We start from the raw sequence: 24,579 nt of genomic DNA, 5'->3' as shown, positions 1-24,579 counted from the left end.
TAAAGAGTTATGACTAATATGATATTTACATCCGTGTCCGCATACACCTTTCCCCAGGTAACCACATGGCCATAACTGTCCAATTGTGATTTTAAGATGTAACTTTAATCTGTTAAATTTAATAAATTATTTTGAGGCAAAAAACTATTGGGAACCTATCCAATCGCTAGTCGCGGTGGAGCGACAGTCATTCAAAACATTTCATGCCAAATGTAGTAAAAAGGGCAAGATGTGTAAGGACTCATCTGAACTCGCCAATTCATGTACAAAATCCAACTAAAACGGGAAAAAGAAAAAAAAAATGGAGAATTGAGCACATTCTGTAACTGTAGAACATACACAATCTGGGTTTTCAGAACAGTTCTAGCCAACGCAGCACTCTGCAGACATAAAAGAGGAATACGCACACAAAATGTAAAAAATGTATGAGAAATTTATGTAGCATAATAAAATCTATAGCCTATGGCTATGTGAATTCACGGTTGTGGTTCGCAAATGACTTCTATTGCAAACATCACATAATACAAGCCTGTGCCACCACACCAAACAATTGTACGAGTCTGCACAGCAAGGCTAGCATGCTGCTGCAAATGTCTGCAGACCCCTCCCCCTGGTCAACAGTTGCTTATGGCAGGAGACATCTCAAGTAAGAGAAGTAGGGCCATAGAAGTAATACTTACTCATCCCTCCATACTGCATTCCTATCATCAGCTACCCGATGACCGTGACCTCAGAAACAAGAGGAGTCTACATTCCTTATGAAAACAACCAGTGCACAGCAGCAGATGAACAAAATACTGGTACAATGGAGAAATGCTGTATTCGGGAGCCAGGAGGAAAGTCTCTGCTCCAGTATCCAATACCAGCCTTTTCCTGCCAAAAACACTTATACAAAACTATGACCCAATTCTCAAATAAAGATATAGCTGTGATAACCCCAAACCCCCCCCCTCCCTAACTAAAATTAGGGGGGGGGGGGGGCATTGTCATTGGGATTACGGCTGGAGGTTTGCTGTATGGGAAGTCTGTCATCTCTAGTGTCTGCAAGGTTTATTTCTGGCTAGTACCCTATTTAGCCTTTCAAGCTTGCCTGATGATCACAAAATCCAGTATATTCTATGGATCAGTAAGTCATGCCCTAGTAACCCTTTCTGGAGGTCACTTTAGACAACAGCGGATACAAATCCAATTACAGATCTATGCAATCTACATTTATTTTGTTTTAGAACAATGCAAACTACATATCTGACATATTCTACTCTCCCTCTCCCTAAGATTTATATAAAATGTTATTCGAACTAACACCAGCCATAAACATTAAAACCACTCACAAGTGACGTGAATAACATGGATTATGGGATAACATTAGGCAGAAAGCAAACACTTCATTCTTGAAGTTGGAGGTGTTAGGAGCAGGAAAAACAAGCAAGCATAAGGATCTGAGTAACATTGACCAAAAGGACCAAACTAATGCCTAGACACCAGAACGGCAGGTCTTTTGCGGTGTTTCAGATATGCAATTTCTAGTACCTACCACAAATGGTCCAAGGAAGGACAATCAGCAACAGGGTCATACAATACTACAGCAAATTTAACACTGATGTCTGGGAACACACAGTTACATTTGTTGTGGTATTGTGCGTTTTATGGTGTTAGGTGATCCAGGGGCACTTCTGAGGCAGTGTAAGTCGCTGAGCATACAGTTCCAACCACATTCATTCTAGCAATAGGGCAGGGACGTGCAGTCAGGGGAGGCACTGCCTCCCCTGTCAAAAGATTTAAATACAGGTTGAGTATCCCGTATCCGAGTATCCGTTATCCGAATTATTCCGAAAACCATACATTCCAGAAAGTGAAAAAAAAAATATTTTTTTGCTAAAAACTCACTGGGGACATTTGTAACAGCACTACTGGTGACATGATATGTAACTGGCACTATATATGTGCAAGAAAATGATTGCTTGGCATTCAAATTCAATATCTGAGATAGTACACAAATTTTGTTTCATGTTTTGAAACCTTGTTTTTTGAACAAATAAAATATATTTGTGTGTATTTTATGTGGTAATAAAATATATTTGTGTGTATTTTATGTGTTTATACAGCATACATGCAAGATACTTCAAAATACATAATTGAAATATTAAAATATTCCGAAATACAGAATAATCCGTTATCCAAAATTCTATTGGTCCCGAGCATTTTGGATACGGGATACTCAACCTGTAATACAATTTAAGATGTTTCCCATCTGACCGGGCTACAGAGAAGCTGCTGGAACTCTGCAACGTTCGACAGTGCTGGACATTGCCGCGTGCTGCTAAGAGGTTCCGTGAGTCAAACACCTTAGACGGCAGTGAGATCTTGAAGCTGTTGTGCCAGTGGGATTTTATTTGATATCATGTGGTGTTAAGTCCAAAGCTGATGAATTGTTTGGTACGGGTGCTATATCCTTACCTTCTATGAATGATCATTAAAAAAATGTCAACAAAAAAACAATAATACACCATCAGGCGTATTATCTGTTCCTCTTTCCAGATATAGATATATAGAGATAGATAGTTTATGACAGGTGACACACTGTGGGAGGCACTGGGAGCTGTGCCTCCCGCTGACAATTAAAAAAGGTCAGCAGCGGGGTGTGGGGCTAAGCCACAGGGATAAAAGATGTTGAAAAACCCATTGAGATACAATGGGGACGAAGCACCTACTCCTCTGCCTCAGTGACAGGGATGAGCCTTCAGCCCACATCAAAGCACACACCTGTCACCGAGACAGATGTGATAGGACAGCGGATCAGTCTGTCACACACTGACAGCTTGTATCCGCTGCTCAGTGTCAGCCTGACTTTGACAGCCTGCTCATCATTACAAGTTTGAGGAGCAAGCTGGAAGACAGCACGAGACAGGGGGCAGGCAGTCCAATGGTGGAGAAGGACCATAGAAAAGCCCCTAAAGACGCCAAAGTCCTGGGAGGGGGCAGCCATGCCCCCAGATAAAGACACCGCAGAAGTAAGAAGATTCAGTTTAATAAAATGGTTTTGAAAAACAGCGTTTGTTTTTATTTTACGGGGGGGCTATAGGTACTGTACCAGCGGGCCTTTAATGCTCCACATGCTGGTACCTGTGGTTCTCCCAAGTACCAGCATGTGGGGCAGGCTTGCTTGAACCTGTAGTCCCACTGTAAAGGACAATATTACTTTTTTTAAACCAACCATCGACCGCGCACCCACTGCTCATTGGTGCAGGGGATAGCCCCAGGCTTCAGCCTAAGCCTGGGATGCCCCTTTATTTGATGGGGGTTCCCCCCTCCTTAACTCCTATCCTGGGCTGACTAGCAAGGTGGGTAATGTTTTGGCAACAGGACTCCGTCAAGTGAGTCCCCTGGTTATGGCATTGCATCAATTGCTAGTGAAGCCTGGTGCTGTATCCTAAAATATGGGGGACCCTTAATCAGGGCTATTTTTCAGCAGGCTCCAGCAGGAACTGAGGCCCTTATTCTAGTTCACTCTGACAAAATATTTCTTAGATGGACAAAACCATGTGCACTGCAGGTGAGGCAGGTGTTACTTGTGCAGAGATAATTAGGTTTGGGTGGGGTTTTACACCTGCCTCACCTGCAGTGCACATGGTTTTGTCCATCTAAGAAATATTTTGTCAGAAAGAGTGAACTAGAATAATGGCCTCAGTTCCTGCTGGAGCCTGCTGAAAAATAGCCCTGCCCTTACTCATGTTGTCCCCCGTATTTTGGGAACCAGGGCCGGCTCCAAAAGCCTGACCTCACCGCAACAGGGTCATGGATGACAAAGGCTCATTGATACGAATCAAAACTGGGTCATGGAGCCATAGAAGAAGGCGGCCTGGTCTGAGGAATCACATTTCCGCTTCCATATGGACAACCAAGTGCATGTGTATAGTTTACTTGAAAAAGAAATGCACTATGAGCAGAAAGCAAACCAACAGAGGCCAGCATGATGCTCTGGGAAACATTGTGCACTGGCATTCATGTATATTTTACTATAAGTACCATCGCCCTCTACCTAAACATTATTGCAAACCAAGTTCCTGGCTCTTATACAAACTGGAATCTCAGGAGGCAGAGGCCTCCTTTAGCAGGGTAATGCACCTGTATACACTCCAAAAATTAAATCAGGAACATGACCGTTTAAATTGTTGACTTGACCCCAGATCTCAAGTCATGGAGACCCCCTCTCACAGCTTACAAGACTTTATAGCAGGCATGTCCAAACTATGGCCCTCCAGCTGTTGTGAAACTACAAGTCAAATCATGCCTTGTCACAGTTTTGCAATTTGGGAATGCTAAAACTATGGCAAAGCATGCTGGGATGTGTACTTTCACAACAGCTGTAGGGCCGCAGTATGAACATGCCCGACTTAAAGGATCTGCTGTGGACGACTTGGTGGCAGATGGCACCTTAAGAGGTTTTATGGAGTCCATGCCTAGATAGGTTAGAATTGTTTTGATGGTACAAGGGGGACCTACACACGTTAACCTGGTGGCTTTAATGTTATGCCTGAGTGGTGTACCTATTCTAGAGAGACTCCTGTTGCAAGGTCAGGTCAGCTAGAAGTCTACTGATTTTACCAATATACCCCAGTTATCCATTGTAATAATAAAAAGATAATTTGAAGGCAAGAGTGAGACATTGAGGAATCACTATTCTTTCCAGCATAACATAGAATTTATATAAAGCAATCTAATGTAGATGCTTTACTCAACTGGGCAGATTGCTCCAAACCATCTTTAAATACACAGGAACCTAGTGTTCCAACATCACAATAGCTGTATCTTATGAATATACATAATGGTAGCACAGTTCAGTTTGTTTTTTAAAATTAGTTTTATATCTACAATCAAATTTTTTCAGTGGCATTATAATAAATGGGAGATTCAACTCTTATTTTGGTATACTGCTGCCGGGCTAAGTACCCAGGAGCCATTCCATTAATTCCTGCGAGAATGCATGGGATTAGCCGCATTAAGCCCCTCCGGAGCCAAGTGCCAGGCACGATGCCGTTACGGCACGTCTGGCACTCACGCCCAGCTCTGAAGCACTACTTACAGTAAAGCGGATTCCTGCTCACACTTCAGGAGGGTGTGATCAGAAATCCGCAATAAATGCAACCTCAGGCTGGAATTAAATAGCCAAGTACACAGGAGCTAAATTCTCTGAATTGCCCCCATAGCTTTTTCAGTCCTTGTCCCAGTAGACCATATCTTATGCTGAGAGCAGAGCTGGACCAGAAGCAAGACTAGAAAAACCATTACAATTAAGCATTCAAGAAAATTTGAAGATGCCAATAGAAAAGCACCCAAAACACAGATACAATATACAGGGGCTGATGGAGAGCGGAATGGAAGAGGATTATACAGATACACACTGCAAATATGCTGGAGCTAAACACTTGCAACTAGGGGCAATGAAGAAGAGTCAAACACAATTTCATCTCATACACAGAACAAGTTCTCCAATATGCGCTAAATAGAAAAACTAGTCGGTCTCTGTAGACACTTAGTTCCCCACTAGTAGGAACTACTACTACACATAAACACCAACAATAGTGTCTTCAGCGCCCTATAGTAATAGATGTCTTAAATTGTCTTAATAGATATATAAAATAAATGAATATAAAAACAATATAAACTTGAAGCTTCTTGTTTCTTGTGGAATAAATTTTCTTTATTTTCACAGAGCTTTAAGACAGAACCCAACGCGTTTCATCTCTCTTGGAGACTTCATCGGGGTTTTTTTCTTATAGACATTAAATGGCCATTAAGGCTCTGAAACAATTGGTGTTGTTCTACTGATCGAATAAAGAACTGGACTTAGTCCTCTATAGTGGCGAGTACCTTGTGCTATTAAAATACGGCACAAACGTCTTTAGGTGTTATCACACCTGTGCATAGAAAGCCCAAAAAAGGTATCTTATAACCGTCTTAGTACATAAAGAAATTCAAAGTTCCAGTATACACCTAAGTTCATTCAACCACCTTTTCAGTGTATAAATTCCCGTTAGGGCCCAAAGGAATTAGGAAATATTCCCTGTATAGCTCCTGAGTGTGTGTGCTCTCTGAGATTCAGCCAGCAAGTGCAATTTCATCTCATGTTTACTTGCACCTGCAGTGGCATAACTTGGTTGTAAATAGGTAGTCATACATAAGCAAAGTTTAGCAAGCGTGTGGAAACCATGTCATGGCAAAGCAGTAATGCGTATGCAGAAATACACTTGCTTTCAGACAAATCACTCAAACAGGGATAGGGCTGAGTCATAATGGTGGCCAAGTGTAAGGGGGTGTGGCACAGGGTTCCGACAGTCGGGATCCCGACCGTCATTAGCCCGACGTCGGGATCCCGACTGGCTGGACTCAGACAGCGTGGACAGTGCAACAAAGCCCCTCGCTACGCTTGCCACCTATTCTATACTCCCTCTATGGGGGTCGTGGACCCCACGAGGAAGAATAGCCAGTGTCCGTCAGGAACCCATGCGTTGGTATTTTAACAGTCGTAATCCAGACGTCGGGTAAATGACTGTCAGGACCCCGTCCGGCACCCATGTAAGGAAGAAGTTGTTGTAGTGTAAAGCTCTGCATAAAAAGAGGGGGAGGGGTCTATATTTTTCAGCATGCATGCAATGCAGATGGAATTGCAGTTGACTCGTACAGAATCAGAACAGTAATACACAGATCCTTTGTGGTACAGTGACTTGCAAATGGATGAGTGTAATAATCCTAAAAGGTATTCACTTCATACGGATGGTGTAATGGTTAGCATCTGCTTCACAGCGCTGAGGTCATGGGTTCTATTCCCACCATGGTCCTAACTGTGCGGAGTTTGTATATTCTCCCTGTGCTTGCGTGGGTTTACTCCGGTTTCCTACCACAATCCAAAAATATACTGGTAGGCTAACTGGCTCCCAACAAAAGTAACCCTAGAATGTCTTTGTGTGTACATGTGGTAGGGAATATAGATTGTAAGCTCCACTGGGGCAGGGACTGATGTGAATGTTCAAATATTCTCTGTAAAGCGCTGTGGAATATGTGTGCGCTATATAAGAAACGGTTGTTAATAATAATAATAATGTACAATAATATTTGTATGCAACATTTATTAACTTTTTTTAAGTATTAAGGAAGGTTATATAAAGTTTGTAATAAGCAGCAGGCAGCCAATATCACCTGCTGATCCAAGCTTTTCCAGATTTGTTTGTTAAGAGCTTGCTTCTAATGCCTGCTAATGTGTTATTACACACAGACACAGATGTGGATTTTAGAAAATGTAACTGCTAGCTAGTATAAAAGGGTAAGGTATGGCTTTTGTGCAGACCCATGTGGCTCCTGTAGTACAATATATCAAGAGCCACATGGGTGAGAGGGGTATGAATGCTACCAGGAAACTGAAATCTATTCAAAGGTCTCAGCATTTAGGGGTCACTAACCAGATCATAGGTCATAACCTGAAGTAAACATTTACAGCAGCACACAATTTAGATTATTGAAAGGAAGCTATACAAGTCAAGCTGCAATAAGGGACAGTCATATTTTTCAACAGCAGGATTTAGGAGATGAGCTGCCAAAGCAACTATATCGGATATAAATATTGTTTTAGTGCGAGACATGGGGCCCTCACAATACCTTGCAGCGGCTAGCGACACTTCTACAACTCAAGAAGAAACAAGAAGAAACATAATTCAATTTACATATTTAAAATACTACAAAAAAAAAAAACTGTTACTGTACTTTGATGGTTTAACAGAAAAGACTGATACTCCCTTATGGCAGAACCACTGCAGAACCGCTACCGCTACCAAAGCACTAACTACTGCAGCATCAACTGAGTGTCTATCCATTCAGAATTATTAATGCTTACAATTAAATCACTTTCTTTATCCGACACCCTCTTTGTCACACTGCTTTCTCCAATACATTCCTTTTCCATGAAGACTTATCGCTCTGACCACCCCCTTTCTCGCTCCTCTTTTTCATGCTCTTTCCGACAGCCTCGTTCTCTCACTCCTCATTCTTTCTTCTGCCCCCCCCCCCCCCCCCCCCCCAAGAGGCATTGTAGTGATCGGAGTGGTAGCTCAAAAGCATAATGTGATGGGACCCAGAAACAATGAAGCATGTCCACAACTGATGAAGTGAGGGGTCCCCACCAAGACCCACACGTCTTCACTGAGCGCAATTATTGACTGGCACATTTCAGTCTTCATAAACATGCATGTTCACCTCTGTAATTCTAACTGCAGCTCTATTCCTCTACTTCCCTTTGCCTACAAACGGTTTGTGTGCCTTATGCATAGGCTTACCATACCATCCCTTTAAACTGGGACACTCAAGAATTCCAGAGGTTCTTTTAAAGGTGTAAAACCAGGTGAAATTCAGGCTTGAAGTATTCCAGCCACATAACCTCTGCAATTCAGGTGTCCCTGTTTAAAAAGGTATACTATACCTTTAAACAGGGACACATGAATTGCAGAGGTTAAGCCTACTTTTGTAAAACTGAAAATCCCAATTCTCAGTCAATTATGACCCTCTGCAGTCTGGCATGCACCTCTAATATTCCACTGCTGACTGCAGTCACAAAAACGATCAGTAATTTACTTACAGAAGATCTACCAAGTGGCAGCTTTTGTAAGCCGCTGATTCTTGGCAGGTTTGACACACAATATAAAATGACCGTAATATTGCATTTACTATTATTAGCTATTAGCATTTACCATATCAAGATAATTTAGCATAAGGTCGGCTTGATAAATCTAGCTTCTAGGAGCAGTGTTTTTCAACCTTTTTACCTTTCGGCACACTAAATAGGATTTTCAAATTGGCAAGGCACACCATGAGATCCCCACAGGGAAAAACACATTGGCACCCACAGGAAAAAAAAAAAAACAATCACACTGATCCCCACAGTTAATAAAAATAAAATACATTGGCCTTTTACATGAAAAGAAGAGACCAGTGAATAACAGTTGAACTGGTGGTGGCTGTAACTGGTTTGGGCATCTATAGATCTGGGGGCACACTTGAGAACAGCTCAAGGCACACCAGTGTGCCACAGCACAGTGGTTGAAAAACACTGTTCTAGAGGATCTTCAGCATCTGGACCTTTGCAAAAAAAGACTGTATTGAGCAGTGTAAAAAATAGCACACATACTACTATGGGGCCCAAAACAGAGGAGAATTGTTCAGCGTTGTGTGCTGAGCAATCGGTCAGGGCCAGTGTTCTCCGGAGAGATTAACTTGATTTATTCAGCATGCCGGTATTAATTGCCGGGCGATAACAACACATGGGCCAAGTAGTCTATGGTCTATGGCCCCTACACGCAGAGCGGAGCCATTCACTTTTATAACCCAGGGCCAAATGTTTTAAGCCTTAACAAAGAGATAAAGTGAAGGGTGATAAAGCACCAGACAATCAGCTGCTAACTGTCATTTCTAAAAACACAGCCTGTAACATGGCAGATAAAGACAAGCCAATTAGCTCATCATCTGCCATGGTACAGGCACTGCAATGACAGTTAGCAGCTGATTGGCTGGTTCTTGACCCACTTTATCTCTTGTTAAGGCTTAATACATTTGCCCCAGTTCTTAACTGCATCAATATCATTTTAGAGCTAATTTAGGGTCTACATCTGGCACCTTTCTGGACGCCATTTTAGGATACCACACAGAAGTAGAGGAGAATTCAACGGTTGATCCAATCAAGCGACCATTATTTTGACTCCTCAAAAGCCCTTGGGTTCAGCTGCAGAATCTGGCCAATCCAAAGGAAAGTCATTTCTGGACGTGATTAGGCACCCATATGGGACTGGTTTGCACATTTCTGCTTGCCACCTTGGGGACAGGTGAGTCAGCACTGGAAGTGCTCTAGCCTAACAGAATAATTGAATAAATCATCCCCACAAATAGTAGACAAAATACTAAACCGTGCTCAGATTGATAATTGGAGCTCTCAGCCAATCAGAGAACGGCTAGTCATTTGACAGGTGTTTTAAAAATATAATACCCGCCACTGCCCAGCCCCGTCCGTCCCGCAGCGCTGCTGAATGATATATGTGAATGATCACAGCGCCCGGCCAGATCATCACACACAGGCGCCGCCGGCTAGTTACAGCGTCAGGACCCGCTCCCCGCTCCGGCGTCCCCCTGATGAGCCCTGCTGCTGACCACACCGCCCCCAGGTCAGCACTCACCGCCAGCTAAAGGTCCCAAGTCGGGTGGTCGGACGTGCAGCAGGTCCGACCACCCGACGCAGATCCGATGCGCACGGGACCGCGCATCGGATCTGAGGGGACATCAAAAGTAGCCGATTTTGGTCCGATTTCGCCCAGATCCGACTGATCTGGCCTAAATCGGACCAAAATCGGCTAGTGTATGGGGGCCTTAAGTACGATAAGTCAGCATATTGGACACTTGAACAAAAGTTTAGGTGCTTAATGTAGTACTTTAGAAGGTTTTAGCTGCTTTGCAAGATAAACCTGCCATTCTGAATGCCCATGCAGCAATTGCACCCAGGAGAAAGAGGGACTATTGAAATGCTTTGATTGGCACCGACAAAAAACAAATTCAATTACACTCAAAAAGTATATTTTATGTAGTACCTTCCCCAGAAGAACGGTGACCACCTAAAACAGGTGCTGGATGGCCTACCAACAGACCAGATTCTGGCTGTCATTACACTGACATCGGAATCCTGACTTAAAACGTCAACAGTCAGGATCCTGACTGACAGGGGCTATTCTCCCTCAAGAGGGATCACGACCCCCATGGAGTGGGAATAGAATAGATTGTAAGTGCAGCTAGCCACTGAGTCCACAGCGTGGTGGAATCCCTACTGTCGGCACGCTATACCCCAACCCCCACCACACTGTACTGGCTTCTCATGGACAACGAGGGGAAAAAAAACTAATAAAACAGCACGGTTAATATAGTCCCACTCTCACACACAAGGAACTGTCAATTTGGAGGGGAAGTGTGTTAAGCTCAAAGAGGAGTGTCCCAAGCTATTTAATTGCATGCACAGTCTGGAGCTTTTCCAATTAAGGGGCTGGGCACAATGATATTACCACATGCTGTAACATCGCTACTAGCCCTGAAGCACAAAATCACACTGAATTCTCTGGCATACATATATTAGCATGATATATCCTATGTGAAGAACCTATATGAAGGCACAGCAAACAGCACATGAAATGGGGAGTAGATCAAACGGTTCACTCCAACCCAGATCAAGGGGGCTGGTGGCCTAAACAATGAGAGGCAGTGATGGTGATGAGGGTGAAAGAGGCCAACATGCTGCAGATGGGGGTGGTAACCTGGTTCTGGTGCACTCTCCGACCTCCTCTGCTCCCCTCTAGAGTTAACGCATTAGGCTTCTGGGTGAAACTTTGAGACATTGTTGGGTTATAGAAAGTGAACGAGGGGGGAGTCTAAACAAAGTCTGAGAATTATCTTCTGCAATGATCTGCGTTGATGGTCATGAAGGCCCACAGACATTGGTGTAGAACCTGTCCTGATGGTCTCCACTGAAGATAGCAATGAGATTCAGTCTGGCAGTCAGAGGTGAGAAGAGGTAACAAGACAGTTGCATCCGCAGATGGAGGGTCTCTGGAGCTGCAGAGGGCAGTCTGCACTTGCAACGGTAAGCAGTGCTGCAGCGCACGGGATTCGCCGCGTTGCACCCGAGGGAGGTCAATACTGGCCTTGCCGGGTTGCAGTGGCTACCATCATTGAATCCAGGTGCAGAACTTAACAGATGGTGTGGCGAATGGTCATCTCCTCTGGGGGTGGATGGAAGGCTGGACCCCATGACAGAGCCCCAAGCATGTCCGCTCAGGTCAGCAAATGACAGTACATGTTTTTCAAATCCCTTGATGGAGCAGGGCAAAAATCTTACTGGGGACATGCACATTAAATTGCAATGGGAGGTAAACCTGCCAAAAATTAGTGGTTTTAAAATAGGTAATTTAGTACATATACCAAGGTATCAGCCCATACACTGAAAAGGAGAATGTCCAACTAACTTAAAACATGTTCAATGTGGCTTAGAAACTCCCTTCTTCTGATATTAAATATAAAAACCATGCCATACATGTGGGGTAAGCACATAATAAACCTGCTACTACTTCCAGATTCATCAATTTCCAACTACTTAATTCAATCCTGTGCTCCCTTCAATTCACTCCAGACCAGCTGCTTTTTAAACAGTCTAATAAAAAGAACTCACAGATTTAGCTGCTGTGATATTATGTCGGCTATAAAACATCTCTTATCCTAACCTTTTGTTTATGTTCACTTCCACCCCTTTTGTGTCACTCAAGTCAGTCTACTCCTCCCCTTTAGAATGTAAGCCCTCATGAGCAGCACTCTGTCCACAGGTGCTTTTTCCTCACATGAGGATTTTTTGTTTTTAAGAACATTTTATACATTTTTGTACCTCTTACTCTGTTCAATGGCACTTATGCCTAGGTCTCTGCCACCCTAATAATTACTTCAGTGTATGCAATGGTCTTTAATTACCATGTGTGTCCTAAATTGCCTTTTCTTCTTTTAGCCCATTTATGTATTCTGCTAGACACTGCGGAACCCTTGCTATAAATAAATGATGAAAACAATAAAATAAGAATAATTCAATTGCGGTCACTATTTCCGCTGCCGGTAAAAGCGGCCTTTGCCTATTCAATGCGCAATTGAATTGAAGGCATTTACTACAAAACAGATCCGACTTTTTAGAATGCTCAGCCATTTTTCGATAATCAGCGTCCTTTTTCGCCAAACCTTGGACTTTCCGACACTCAAAACATTGAATTCCGACTGCCTAGTTGCAGTCGAGAGGACCGAAAATGGCATGGGATTCCGTCAGTTGGAATCCCAGAATGAATACCCCCCTAAACCTTGCAAAGCAACAGCCACAAAGTACTCTGTGCACAGACAGAGGTGTCTGAACAGACAGTCCAATACAACCTAAAGATTACCTATCATAATTGTTACAAGAGGTTTTAAAATGAAATGTATTACTGTGCACAAGGACAAATGAAGAAGGCAAAGCACATGTTAGAGCTGACCACATATTGGGATTGGGATAGAGGGCATAAAAATTCCTTATGTTGGTGGGGAAAAAAAAGGAGACAAGTCTGGACAGCAACAGTAAAGGTGCATACACACGTACAGATTTTTCTGTCTGATCTATCTGGTGGGAACAAAAACCTGGAAATGTATGGGAGCATAGGACAATCAAAAATTTCCACCCAAATGCAGGAAAACAGAAACATATATGCTTTGATAAATTTGTTATATCAGAACGATTTAAACAATTTGTCTCACTGATTACTGTCTGTTCAAGCATTTGGGAACAATTTTTTGATTGTCATATGCTCCCATACATTTCTGGTTTAAATTGGTTCCCTGTGCGAGTTTTTGAGACTGCACATGCGCAGTTATTTATGCGCATGTGCAGCTGCTATGTGTGAGCGGTCATGGCGAATAGATTATTTGCCGGGCGCTCACACACATTGCGGGCAGGGGGCGTCGGGCCAGGGGATTCTCCTTGGGAACGCCCAGCGTTTCATGGGCGTTCTCACGCTAATTCCCAAATGACGCGGGTGCGGGCAGCTGACATCAGCTGCCCACACGCTTCCCCCACAGAGGTGTCTCAGATCTGCGAGCGCTTCCAAAATCATTTGATAGTCGGCGACCATCGAATGATTTGTCCCCGCACGCAAGGCTGTGAATGGATGTTTATGCAAAAACATCCGTTCGCATGCCTGCGAGGGGAACGAGGCGTGCAGCGTTTGCTGGACTTGTAATGCTGCAAAATTCACAGCCTTGCGAGTTAACCAGAATAACCTCCATTAAACCATACAGTGAGCACCCATATTTACCGTGTTGAGCCAGAGACAGGCATGTAGGAGATGAATCCTATGCTCCTTCTGAAAGTACTGTAAAATCATCACCAGACAGATTGGAGAGGTGTGTAGCCAGCTTGAATTATTAGAACTTCATTCTATAAACCTTACATTAATGCTGGGTACACACCAGGACGACTAGGGCCCGATCACCTCAATCTAGATCCAATTCCGACCAATTGGATGTAGATTGTGTGCTGATTGGGCCCTTTTCTGTCCTGGTGTGGACCGATACCGATCCGATGCGCGGCCCCGCGGGTCGGTCGGTCGTTATGGAGATCCTACCTGCTGCAGGTAGGATCTCAATGATGACCATACAGCCGGGTGCGGGTCGCCATCGGATCGGACCCGCTCACGGTGCACATCGTGAGCGGGTCGTGCCCTCCCGCGTCACCGTGAGCGGGTCGGACGAGACACTGACAACCCGCTCACGATGTGCATCGTGAGCGGGTCGCCCTGGTGTGTACCCTACATTACTCATGGCCCCTTCACTCATATTTAAAAAAAAAAAGGCAGAATTGTTACACAACCTCTTTACCTTCTTGCCTCTAATTGCTGGGCACCCTCTTTTGGCAAGAGAGGACAAAATGATAGGGGGGGGGGGGGGGGGTTGGCATGACGCACAGTGCAGCAAGCAGATATATGCTACTAGTCCTAGTTTTGGGTGCTGAAACTACAGTTTGGGGACCTAATCAGGACTTTAGATGGGTTTATCAGATGTACAGTACCTGCAATAATATATAGAATTTCTTCCTGCCAGTTCAGATCGGGATAAGACGCAAAAACAATTTTTCCCTTAAGATTTTATAAAGGAAATCATAATTTAGACACACTTAATGCTGTGTACACACGGTACAATCCCGCATGAGATTTTGACTATATAGATTGTACAGGTTTTTAACCTTGCGATCCCGATGCACGCTCCCGAGACAGCACAAATGGAAACCCAGATAGACAGGGCAGCAATGACTATATAGTGCAAATCGAATGTAGATGCAGCATGAATTGTATGTAAAAAGGACAGAGTTAGCAAAGATTGTATAGCAGTAAAATCTTAAGTCGAATAGCAAGGTAATCTCACCATGTGTACACACCATTACAGGTTAAGTATCCCTAATCCAAATTATTCCGAAAAACATACATTCCAGAAAGTGAAAAAAAAAAATGTTTTGCTCAAAGCACTAATGGGGACATCTGTAACTGGCATTGCTGGGGGACATGATATGTAACTGTCACTACTGGAGACATCTATAACAGCACGACTGGGGACATGATATGTAACTGTCACTACTGGAGACATCTATAACAGCACTACTGAGGACATGATATGTAACAGATACTAAATATGTGCAAGAAAATTATTGCTTGCCAATTAAATTCAGTATCTGAGATGGTTTCATGTTTTGAAACCTTGTTTTATGCACAAAGTTTGTATACTAATAAAATATATGCGTTTATACAAAATAAATGCAAGCTACCTGAAGATAAATCACTGAAATATAAAATATTCTGAAATACGGAATAATCCGTTATCCAAAACTATTCTGGTCCCGAGCATTTTGGATAAGCGATACTCAACCTGTATTTAGATTTTGTTGTTGCAAAAGAATGGTAGTGCGGGAGCTGCCACCAAGCAGATCTACCAGTGACATTTCTATACATTATGAAAGCTGCAAGCCTGCCCATGTCACATGCTTTACATGACCGACTGCATTAGCACTGCCTATTTTTCGGCCATGTTAATCCTGCTGTTACGAACCTATTGTCTTCCCAAGGATGTGAGCAAATCATATTTTACTTAAACGTAACGGTACTTATGTAGTATCTGGGCGTCCGATTTAGAAATCGGATCGCATCGCATCGTATCGCATGCGACCAAATCGTATGCGATGCGATGGTCAAGATTTTTCCATAGGATTCAATGTTAAAATGGTCTGAGTCCATTTTAACATAGAATTCAATGGGAAAAAGGGGTCCTTTTCCTTTCCCCACTATCCAAGTGGGCATGGAGTTGGATATAAACCTGTGGCGAGCGTAGCGAGCCACCGAGCCCGAAGCGTGGCGAGCGTAGCGAGCCCCGCGAGGGGACACAGAATACTTTTTAAGAAATATGCGTTCGCTCGCCACGCTTCGGGCTCGGTGGCTCGCTGCGCTCGCCACGCTATATAAAATCAAATCTATGCCCGCTTGGATAGTGGGGAAATGAACAGGACCTTCTTAACATTGAATCCTATGCAAAATCGCATCGAATCGCATCGCATCGCATCTGATTGTATGCCTTAAGGTAAGGCATACAATCACAAAATCGGCAGCCCAGATACTACATAAGTACCAACGTAACTAAAAGATCCTGGCTGCATGCAATTACATGACACTTTTCTAGGTGCAAGTTTACACGTGTTGCAGGTGACACAGATTGCAGCTATGTTCATAGAAAGCACAATATACTTGCTCCAATTAGTTATAAATAATGTCTAAAATTAGCCAGACCTATATTGTAAGCATGGGGCACTCAGGCTAAGTATATAAGTAAAAAATGCATTGTTTTATTGTTAACACAGCGCCAACTACCCACTTAACTGAGAGATTGAACGAAACCAGTCAAATTGTCAGGGAAAATTCAATTATCTATCACCCCATGATCGTCCATCTAAACTAATGGGACATAGGGCCCTAAACAATTTATTTTTTTGAGCACGCTCATGTTCAGGCTTAGCCGCATAGTGGCTAAACCCAACTAATGGGGGCACCGACAAGGGTTTTCAGCTGAAATGAAGGCGCCCGAACAGAGCAACAGTTAAATAGCTCCATGTGGTGCCATCTGTTTGCTCCCAGCACACGGACAATTGAATTTCACCCTTTGGGTAATCAACGTGATCCTTCCAGATCTCCAGAACTTCCATTTCTCAAACCTCATAAAAAGGACAAAGGAAATCTTGCCATGTCAGCAGTACCATATAAAGCATTGTTTAGACCAGGCTTGTCCAAACTATGATGCTCCAGCTGTTGTGAAACTGTAAATCCCATCATGTCTTGCCACAGTTTAGACCTTTATTCCCTTCTTCATATGCAATGCTTTATAGAAGACATTGAAAATACCTGGCGGACTGTGGTTATATGTAAATGCCTACATTATAGAGCTAAAAAAAAGTGTCAGGTCACAAAAAAAACAAAAAAAAGTACATTTGCAATAAAAAAAAAAAAAAAAGTTTTCCTTGGATAGATTATAACTGCACCAAACCACAGGCATGCACTGGGTCTGCTGGATTCCAACTTTCAATGTCTGAATGCACTGCTCCCCAAGGTTTTGATTGACAGGATGCCTAACAGAATACAATACTAAATAGCTGCATAGAATACCTCATAACATCAATGTATTTTAAGTTAATGGCCACATAGGTCTTTAAAAAGTGAATAGTACATATTATAATAGTATATAGGGAAACAAAGTCAATATTCAACCATGGTTTAAACTATAACAGGAAGGCACAAGGAATACAAATAATTATGACTGTCAGCTTCTGTACTATTAGGTAACATTGCAGTTATATCAGAAGAGCAATACATAGCAACAGTCTGCGACTTGGAGACTGTAGGCCTCCCAAATTACTGCAGAGTCATTCCAGGCCTGCTTATTCTGTAATCAACAGGCTCTGCAAATGTGTCTGAAGGCATGTGTCTCCTCAGAAGGGAGGAGCAGTAAATGGAGTCATTGTGACGTCTCCAGATCCCTTCTGCATTCATCAATTTAAAATGATAGCGGTTACAGTTTCAAAAAGCAGCAACTAACGTATCAGTTTCTTACAATGCAATATGAAGGCTGATGCAGTAGGAACATGGCATTCAAGCTACGAATGACTGCATTCGTACAGAATTATTACGGCATTAGAAAGGCTTAGGGTGTTATATGTATTTCTAGCACAAGTTGTACCTTCCAACTTACTGGACCAGGTTATGTATGCAGTAAATCACTGAACACTATCTGATTGGAGGAAATGTACTTGAAAATTAGTCCGCATGAAAAAAAAAAAAGATTTTGGAATCTACCATGGTTAATTGTTTTGTACACGGATATAAACTATTTCAGCATAATCCAAAATATTTATCTGGCCAACCTTTCGGTTTGTCATTGGTTATTTTGATATCTCAATGTAGTATCTGTTTATGCTTGAAAACAGTTCCCCCTAGTCACCCCTGATGAACGTCTCACCAGACAAGAACAGGTTCATTTACAAATATAATGAAAGCCACCAGTCCTGAAATAACATTTGTCCTATACAAATGTGTAAAATCATCAAGCCCCCTCAAAGACATCCAACAATGCCCTTCAACCCAAATGTCTGATCTGCATTAGCGAGGCACCAGTAGCTTATATGCACAACACAACTTAGATTAGGAATGCTGTAAGGCAGGCATGTCCAAACTATGGCCCTCCAGCTGTTGTGAAACTACAAGTCCCATCATGCCTTGCCACCGTTTAGCTATTAGGGAATGCTAAACTATGGCAAGGCATGTTGAGATGTATAGTTTCACAACAACTGGAGGTCCATGGTTTGGACATGCCTGCTGTAAGGTGTTTGCAAACTTTAGGTATTGGAACAAGCATAAAAAGGCAAATCGAATTAATTCATTCCAAGACTAGCATTATCTCTTTCAGTGCAAAGGGAATTTGTCAAAAAAGGTGTCAAAATTGGCAAGCAAACATTTTTATTCATCATAATGACCTGTAATGGTCACTTTATATAGGAAATATAATCTTTTTTTATTTAACACTTTTATTTCAATTTATATAACAAATGTGAGCGACAGTGGCATTTTTTAGCAGAAATTTTGAACATCGCTCAGATGTTGGCACTCAAAGTGTTAAAAACGACTTCATTTCTGAACATGGCCTAAAAACCTGAAATGAAGAAGTGTCACAAACACTAGGGCAACATAATCTCTGAGGCCTTATAGATCCTCCAGCAGCAGCTTGTGTAGGTCATGGCCAGCCATCTATGGCACAAAATTATACTAACAGGCCTGGCATGTGCCACTCAAGAACCACAGGACTATCACCAATGTGTAGCCATGGAAGTGAAGTCTCTGGAAATGGTCATTACTGCCATCTCTCAGACATCTTTACTTGATAAAAGCATTACTATGGGACACTCCACCAATTAGTAGCTGGAGTAGATCCATGTCTGTACACCAGCTGCCACCATCAGTGTGACCACAAGTCACCAATGACCCCATGCTCATGTTCTTCTTCTGCACCAAAGGCCTTAAGTGACTGACATAGTAGCAGGGGAGAAGTCTCCATGACAGCTGTACACAGCCAGTATGGCCTTACACAATGCCCACAGGGATCAGCATGCAATGTAGAACTAGGTAAAGTCGTGCATGAATTAGCAACTAGAAGACAAAGCGGCTCTGTGGGCTTGTGGACGAGGAAGACAACTCCGAGGTGCCGCATCCTACAGGCCCCGAGTGACAGAAGATTTACAAAAAAGAAAAGAAAATCAATGGGAGTGCGCCATCTTGCAGAAGAACATGGTGTCAGCGGCGGAGGCGGGATTCACGAAAGCTGCTTACGTCAAAAACGTAAATCTCATGACAGTGACTGGAGTCTACGCTAAAGAGTATTCAGTGGGTGCAATCTGCGCCCGGCCTGATGCGGTGTATCCTCCCGCACTGGTCCAGCAGTCTGGGATGCTTCTCCCGGGCACGCCGCGTAGTCACCCGTCAGTCACTCAGCATTGGGGTGATGACAGGGGAGACCGTTATCTGCAGAGTCCCGCCCCCCCGCGGCAGGTGCATTAGCGGGTAACGGTACACGCAGGACACGGCGTGACACACACACACACGGCTCGCTTACCGTCAGGGTCTGGAAGAAGCCCCCGGGAGTCGTTGCCCAGACGTATTTGGCGTCCACGTAACCGACAATGGCGGCCTCCTGGCAACTGCCATCGGCCATCAGCATATCCACGTAATCCTGCCAGCCGGACATCTTCAGTGGGGGGGGCACCGAGAGGGGCGACCGAAAGGTACCGGTGCTGATGAGAGCGGGGAGCCCGGGGTAGGGATGAGGGTAGCCGGTGTCGGGGATGGAGCGGCTCCGTCACGTCCGGAGATAATCTGAGCTCCGGCAGCCGGGAGAAGCCAAGGAAATAGGGCAGAGCCCGGGTGTAGCCCCCCTCCCCCTGTAATGCCGCTGCAGATCACTCCGCCAGCAGCGGAAGGACACTGGCACACCTCCACGTGTAGGCGACAGTGACAGACGCATTTAGCATCACACACACAGCAGCCCATATACATTGGGTGTCACTGGCAGCACAGAGGACGTAGTGTGATATAATTATATGTATATATATATATATACCTCCATCACACACACAGCACATATAAACTGCGTGTCACTGGCAGCACAGAGGACATAGTGTGATGTATATTATACAATTACCTCCATCACACACAGACACACCACATATACACTGTGCATCACTGGCAGCACAGAGGACTAGGGCCTGATTCTCTCGCATGCCACCGTTGCCAGAGAAATCATTCGATGGTCACCGACCATCGAATGATTTCTCTTGGCTTCCCAAATAAAATACTTTGTAAACTGACTTTTATTTGTGAGCACCGGGATGAAGACAAGGCAGGCGGCTAACTCCCTGTGACGTCAGCTGTTTGCCCCCCGGCCCACATCGTCCTGCCCGCAATCCCATGGGAATGCCCAGCATTTTCATGGGGACACTGATGGAACGCTGGGGGCGTCCCCATGGGCGGCTGCCCCTATACCATGCACATAAAAGACAATGCATATGCGCAGTTCCATAATTAACCTACACATTTTTGGATTTGGGAGGAAACCAATGCAAGCACAGGGAGAATATACAAACTCCACACAGACACACGGTAGTCAAACACATGACCTCAATGTCGTAAAGGCAGAAATTCTAACGCTCTCTCATTAGTCTGGCTGCAGAAAGTCTTTATTTTATCAAACAGAAGTTGTATGCCAGTTTTGATTGATGTACATGTAATGAAGATTGGTGAGGAGATCTTTAATTTGGACATAATGGACTTACACAAATGGTGCAGTTTTGGAATGAGCTGAGAAGAGCACTCCTGCATTTGCAACAGTGAGGTTAGAGACTATACCTAACCCATACCCTAACCTGTTTTGTAGGTCCCCAGCAAGGTGTGCTGTTATGGTAACTTTTGGCAATGTTGTGCATTGTTGAAATTAACCTGAAATAAAAACCTTTCCAGCTGTGATAATTGATTCTTGAAAGCACAGAAAAGCAAGTAGACAGCGGCGTAACTATAGAAACGCACTAATATTTTGTTTTATTGAGGCTCAATAAAAATATTTTTTTAAAAAGAAAATACCGGGTAAAAGCTGTTTTGACCCGGTAATTAGTGCGATGTGAAAGGGGTTACCGTGTCCAGAAAATGGGTAGCAACACGCCAAAACGAACCGGTAAAAAAGTCCTTACCGGTTCGTTGCCATGTTGCTTGGCGTTGTGAGCGGGTTAAACGGGTCGACCTGTTTACCGTTGACACTATGGAGGAAGCAGCGCTTGGAGCACTGTCAGCTCTAAGCGCTGCCTCCTCCCCCGCCCCCAATGGCGCGCCAACTCCCCGCTGTGCCCCCTGATGTCATCAGTGAACCGGTATTATTGCTGGTTAGCTGTGGAGATGTGAAAATCCCAAAATGAAGGTTCGCGCCGGGACTGACCCGTTTCAAAGTCCCAGTGCGAACCTTCATTTTGCGATGTGAAAGCAGCCTTAGTGATTCAAGGAGTCTGAAAAATCTGTTAAATTGTCTGTTATTTTAGCCTCCTCACATAGCCTCATTTTGTGCCTCCACAATGCTGCCATGCATGTGCTGTCTGCTGACTACACATGTGATGGGATGACCTTCAGCAGTCACTTGCTAGGGTCTTGTAATTATTGTTATTGTCTAATGAGGTCCCAAAGCAAAATAGTTTGAGGACTCCTGGACTAGAGGCACTCAAGTAACAGTAGTTAAGGTTGAAAAAAGATATATGTATGTCCATCAAGTTCAACCTTGGAGCTGAATTTGTCAACCCCTCTTTTAAATATTGTCTTTGTTTTAATATTAAATAAATAATAGTTATAGGTTGTACCCCCATAATGTTTTTTTTTTCCAATAAATGTTTATATAATTTTATTTTAAATGTGTTCAATGCATCTGCCATCACCACCATTTCTGGGAGAGTGTTCCAGACCTTTACTGCCCTGACCATAAAAAAGCCTTTTCTTTTAAGTGTATGGAATCTTTTTTCCTCTAGTCTGAACACATGCCCACTTGTCCTAGTCCTCGACCTCAAAGTAGGGGCTAGTTCATTGTATTGCCCCCTGATATATTTGTACATGTTAAGCATGTCTCCTCTTAATCGTCTCTTTTCCAGCATAAACATACTTAATTTGGCTAGTCTATCCTTGTAGCTTATAGACTCCATCCCTTTTATTAGTGCAGTTTTGTTGTTCCTCAGTGAGAAAAACAAAATAGCAATCTAATCTAGATTGCTATTTTGTTTTTCTCACTGAGGAACAACAAAACTTTTCTTATCAACTGGCTAACACGGTACCAAACTTTTTTCTTTTATTAGTGCGTTACTCTTTTCTAAACTTTTTCCAGTTCTACCATGTCCCTTTTTGTAATGTGTGGAGCCCAGAATTGCACTCCAAATTCCAGATGCGGTCTAACCAGTGCCTTGTAGAGTGGTATGATTACATTTTCATTCCTAGTTTCCATACCTCTTTTAATACATGCTAGTATTCTGTTTTGCCTTCCTTGCTGTTCCATGACACTGTGTACTTCACCCCAATTTATTATCAATTGGGACTCCTAGGTCCTTTTCCAATTCTGATTTCCCTAATTCTACCCCATTTAGATTATAACTTGCCCATAGGTTATGCCTCCTGAAATGCATAACCTTACATTTATCTATATTAAGTACCACAACGGGATTCTAAAGCTTGTGGACAGATATGATAAATGCGTAAATGAAGTAAGTGATTATGTGGAGTAAAAAAAGTACCCTATGCTTAAACACAAAAAGAAATTTAAGTAAACACTTTATTTCTGCCATTGAATATATATATATATATATATATATATATATATATATACATATATATATCAAAGAAGAAGAGGGCTTTCACTGGACTTGCTTGTAGATAAAGCTTTTTTATTCAGACGTATTTAAGCGATAAAGTGCCAAGTGCATGACAGTGACCCATATATCTATAATGGATGGACTGGCTTTTACTGAACATCTGAGTTTGGCACCCTGGCCTTTATAATTTGTTGGAGAGTGCAGTCCTCACACCTGGATATATATATATATATATATATTATGCTTCTATATGTGCAGTGAATAGATAATGCACACACAATCTGACCTTCTGGCTGTGAACTGCAATCTCTGACTAAAATTCTTGTGAAATGACAGGCACAAAACCCTAAACATTGCACACTGCACACCAAAGACATCACCATGTTTACTATAGGGTATACGGTCATTAGCACGACACAGTAAAGGTCGACATGCATTGGGTAGACCACTTAAGCTCAACATCGAAAATAGGTTGACAAGCCTAAGGTTGACATGGATGGAAGGTTGACACAAGCATTAGTTCGACAATGGCTAAGTTGACACGACAGTCAAAAGGTCAAAATTGGGTGCAAGCCATGTGAGGGGACGAGATACACTCTAGACAGTTTTCATGTTGACTGTGTCAACATTTGTGACAAAAAAAAATGAAAAATCCATGTTGACCTTTTGACCGTTGACCTAGCCATTGTCACTCTTCCATCCATGTCGACCTATTTCAGGTGTTGACCTAAGCCATGTCAACCTTCAATGGTTAACCCAATGCATGTCCACCTTAAGTTGGTCGACCCAATGACCCATACCCCACTTCAGAGACATGATCTTCTACAACTACAATAATGGTCTGCAACAGCAGGACACTGACAGACTGCAAGCTGCTTTTGGAGCAGAAGCACTGTCCCAAACCTCAGTATTTGAGTGGATTTCAAAATTTTGGTGCTGGAGATTGTCTCTGGAGTGCTGCAGCCGACCTGTGTCACCAAGGATAATGTTGCTGCCATGTGGCCATAGTTGAGGTGATGCCAGGGTGACAATGGACCAGTTAGAGAAGGAGATCAGCATCTCACCATGATCCACCTGTTTGCTATTTCATGAAGAGCTTGGCCTGAGTAAAGTGTCTGCATGCTGGATACCCCATCAGGTGACTTGAGAGCAGGGGGAGGCTACTGGCCATGTCTGATAGTCACGCAAACTTTGGTGGAACGTCAGTGTAATCCAGGAGACCAAACAACAGTCGGCCCACTGGACACCAGTTGGAGGTGTGCCACCATAGAATGGCGAACAAGATGGTGGGTGTATTTGTGGGTAAGATTGATCATGTAGCTTCCGTTCCACTTGTGCAGCATCACACCGTCACTGGGGACTGGTAAACCAACCAATGCCTGCCACATGTGCTGGAAGCCATTTCCAGCCACTGCTGAAGAACCAGCACTTGTTGTGCCCTTCTCCATCACAAAAATGCACTATTCCACAGGTTCAGGAAAGTGGCACCCAGGCCTGAAAGCTGCATTGAAGACCTTCAT

The 24,579-nt window shown here is 43.3% G+C and overlaps 1 protein-coding gene across 1 annotated transcript in view; it reads right to left on the bottom strand.

Moving 5' to 3' along the window:
* PFN2 (profilin 2) overlaps positions 1-20,108 on the bottom strand; it is a 31,136-nt gene extending 11,028 nt beyond the window's left edge. The window contains exon 1 of the mRNA XM_083177966.1: positions 19,783-20,108. Within this exon, the coding sequence (XP_083034092.1) occupies positions 19,783-19,914 (132 nt within the window). The 5' untranslated portion in view covers positions 19,915-20,108. The remainder of the gene's footprint in view (positions 1-19,782) is intronic.
* Positions 20,109-24,579: the final 4,471 nt, after the last annotated feature.

Source organism: Crinia signifera, chromosome 3 (assembly GCF_055691185.1).
Source record: "Crinia signifera chromosome 3, ASM5569118v1, whole genome shotgun sequence".
NCBI classification, from domain to species: domain Eukaryota; kingdom Metazoa; phylum Chordata; class Amphibia; order Anura; family Myobatrachidae; genus Crinia; species Crinia signifera.
This window is presented reverse-complemented; position numbering and strand designations above follow the sequence as displayed.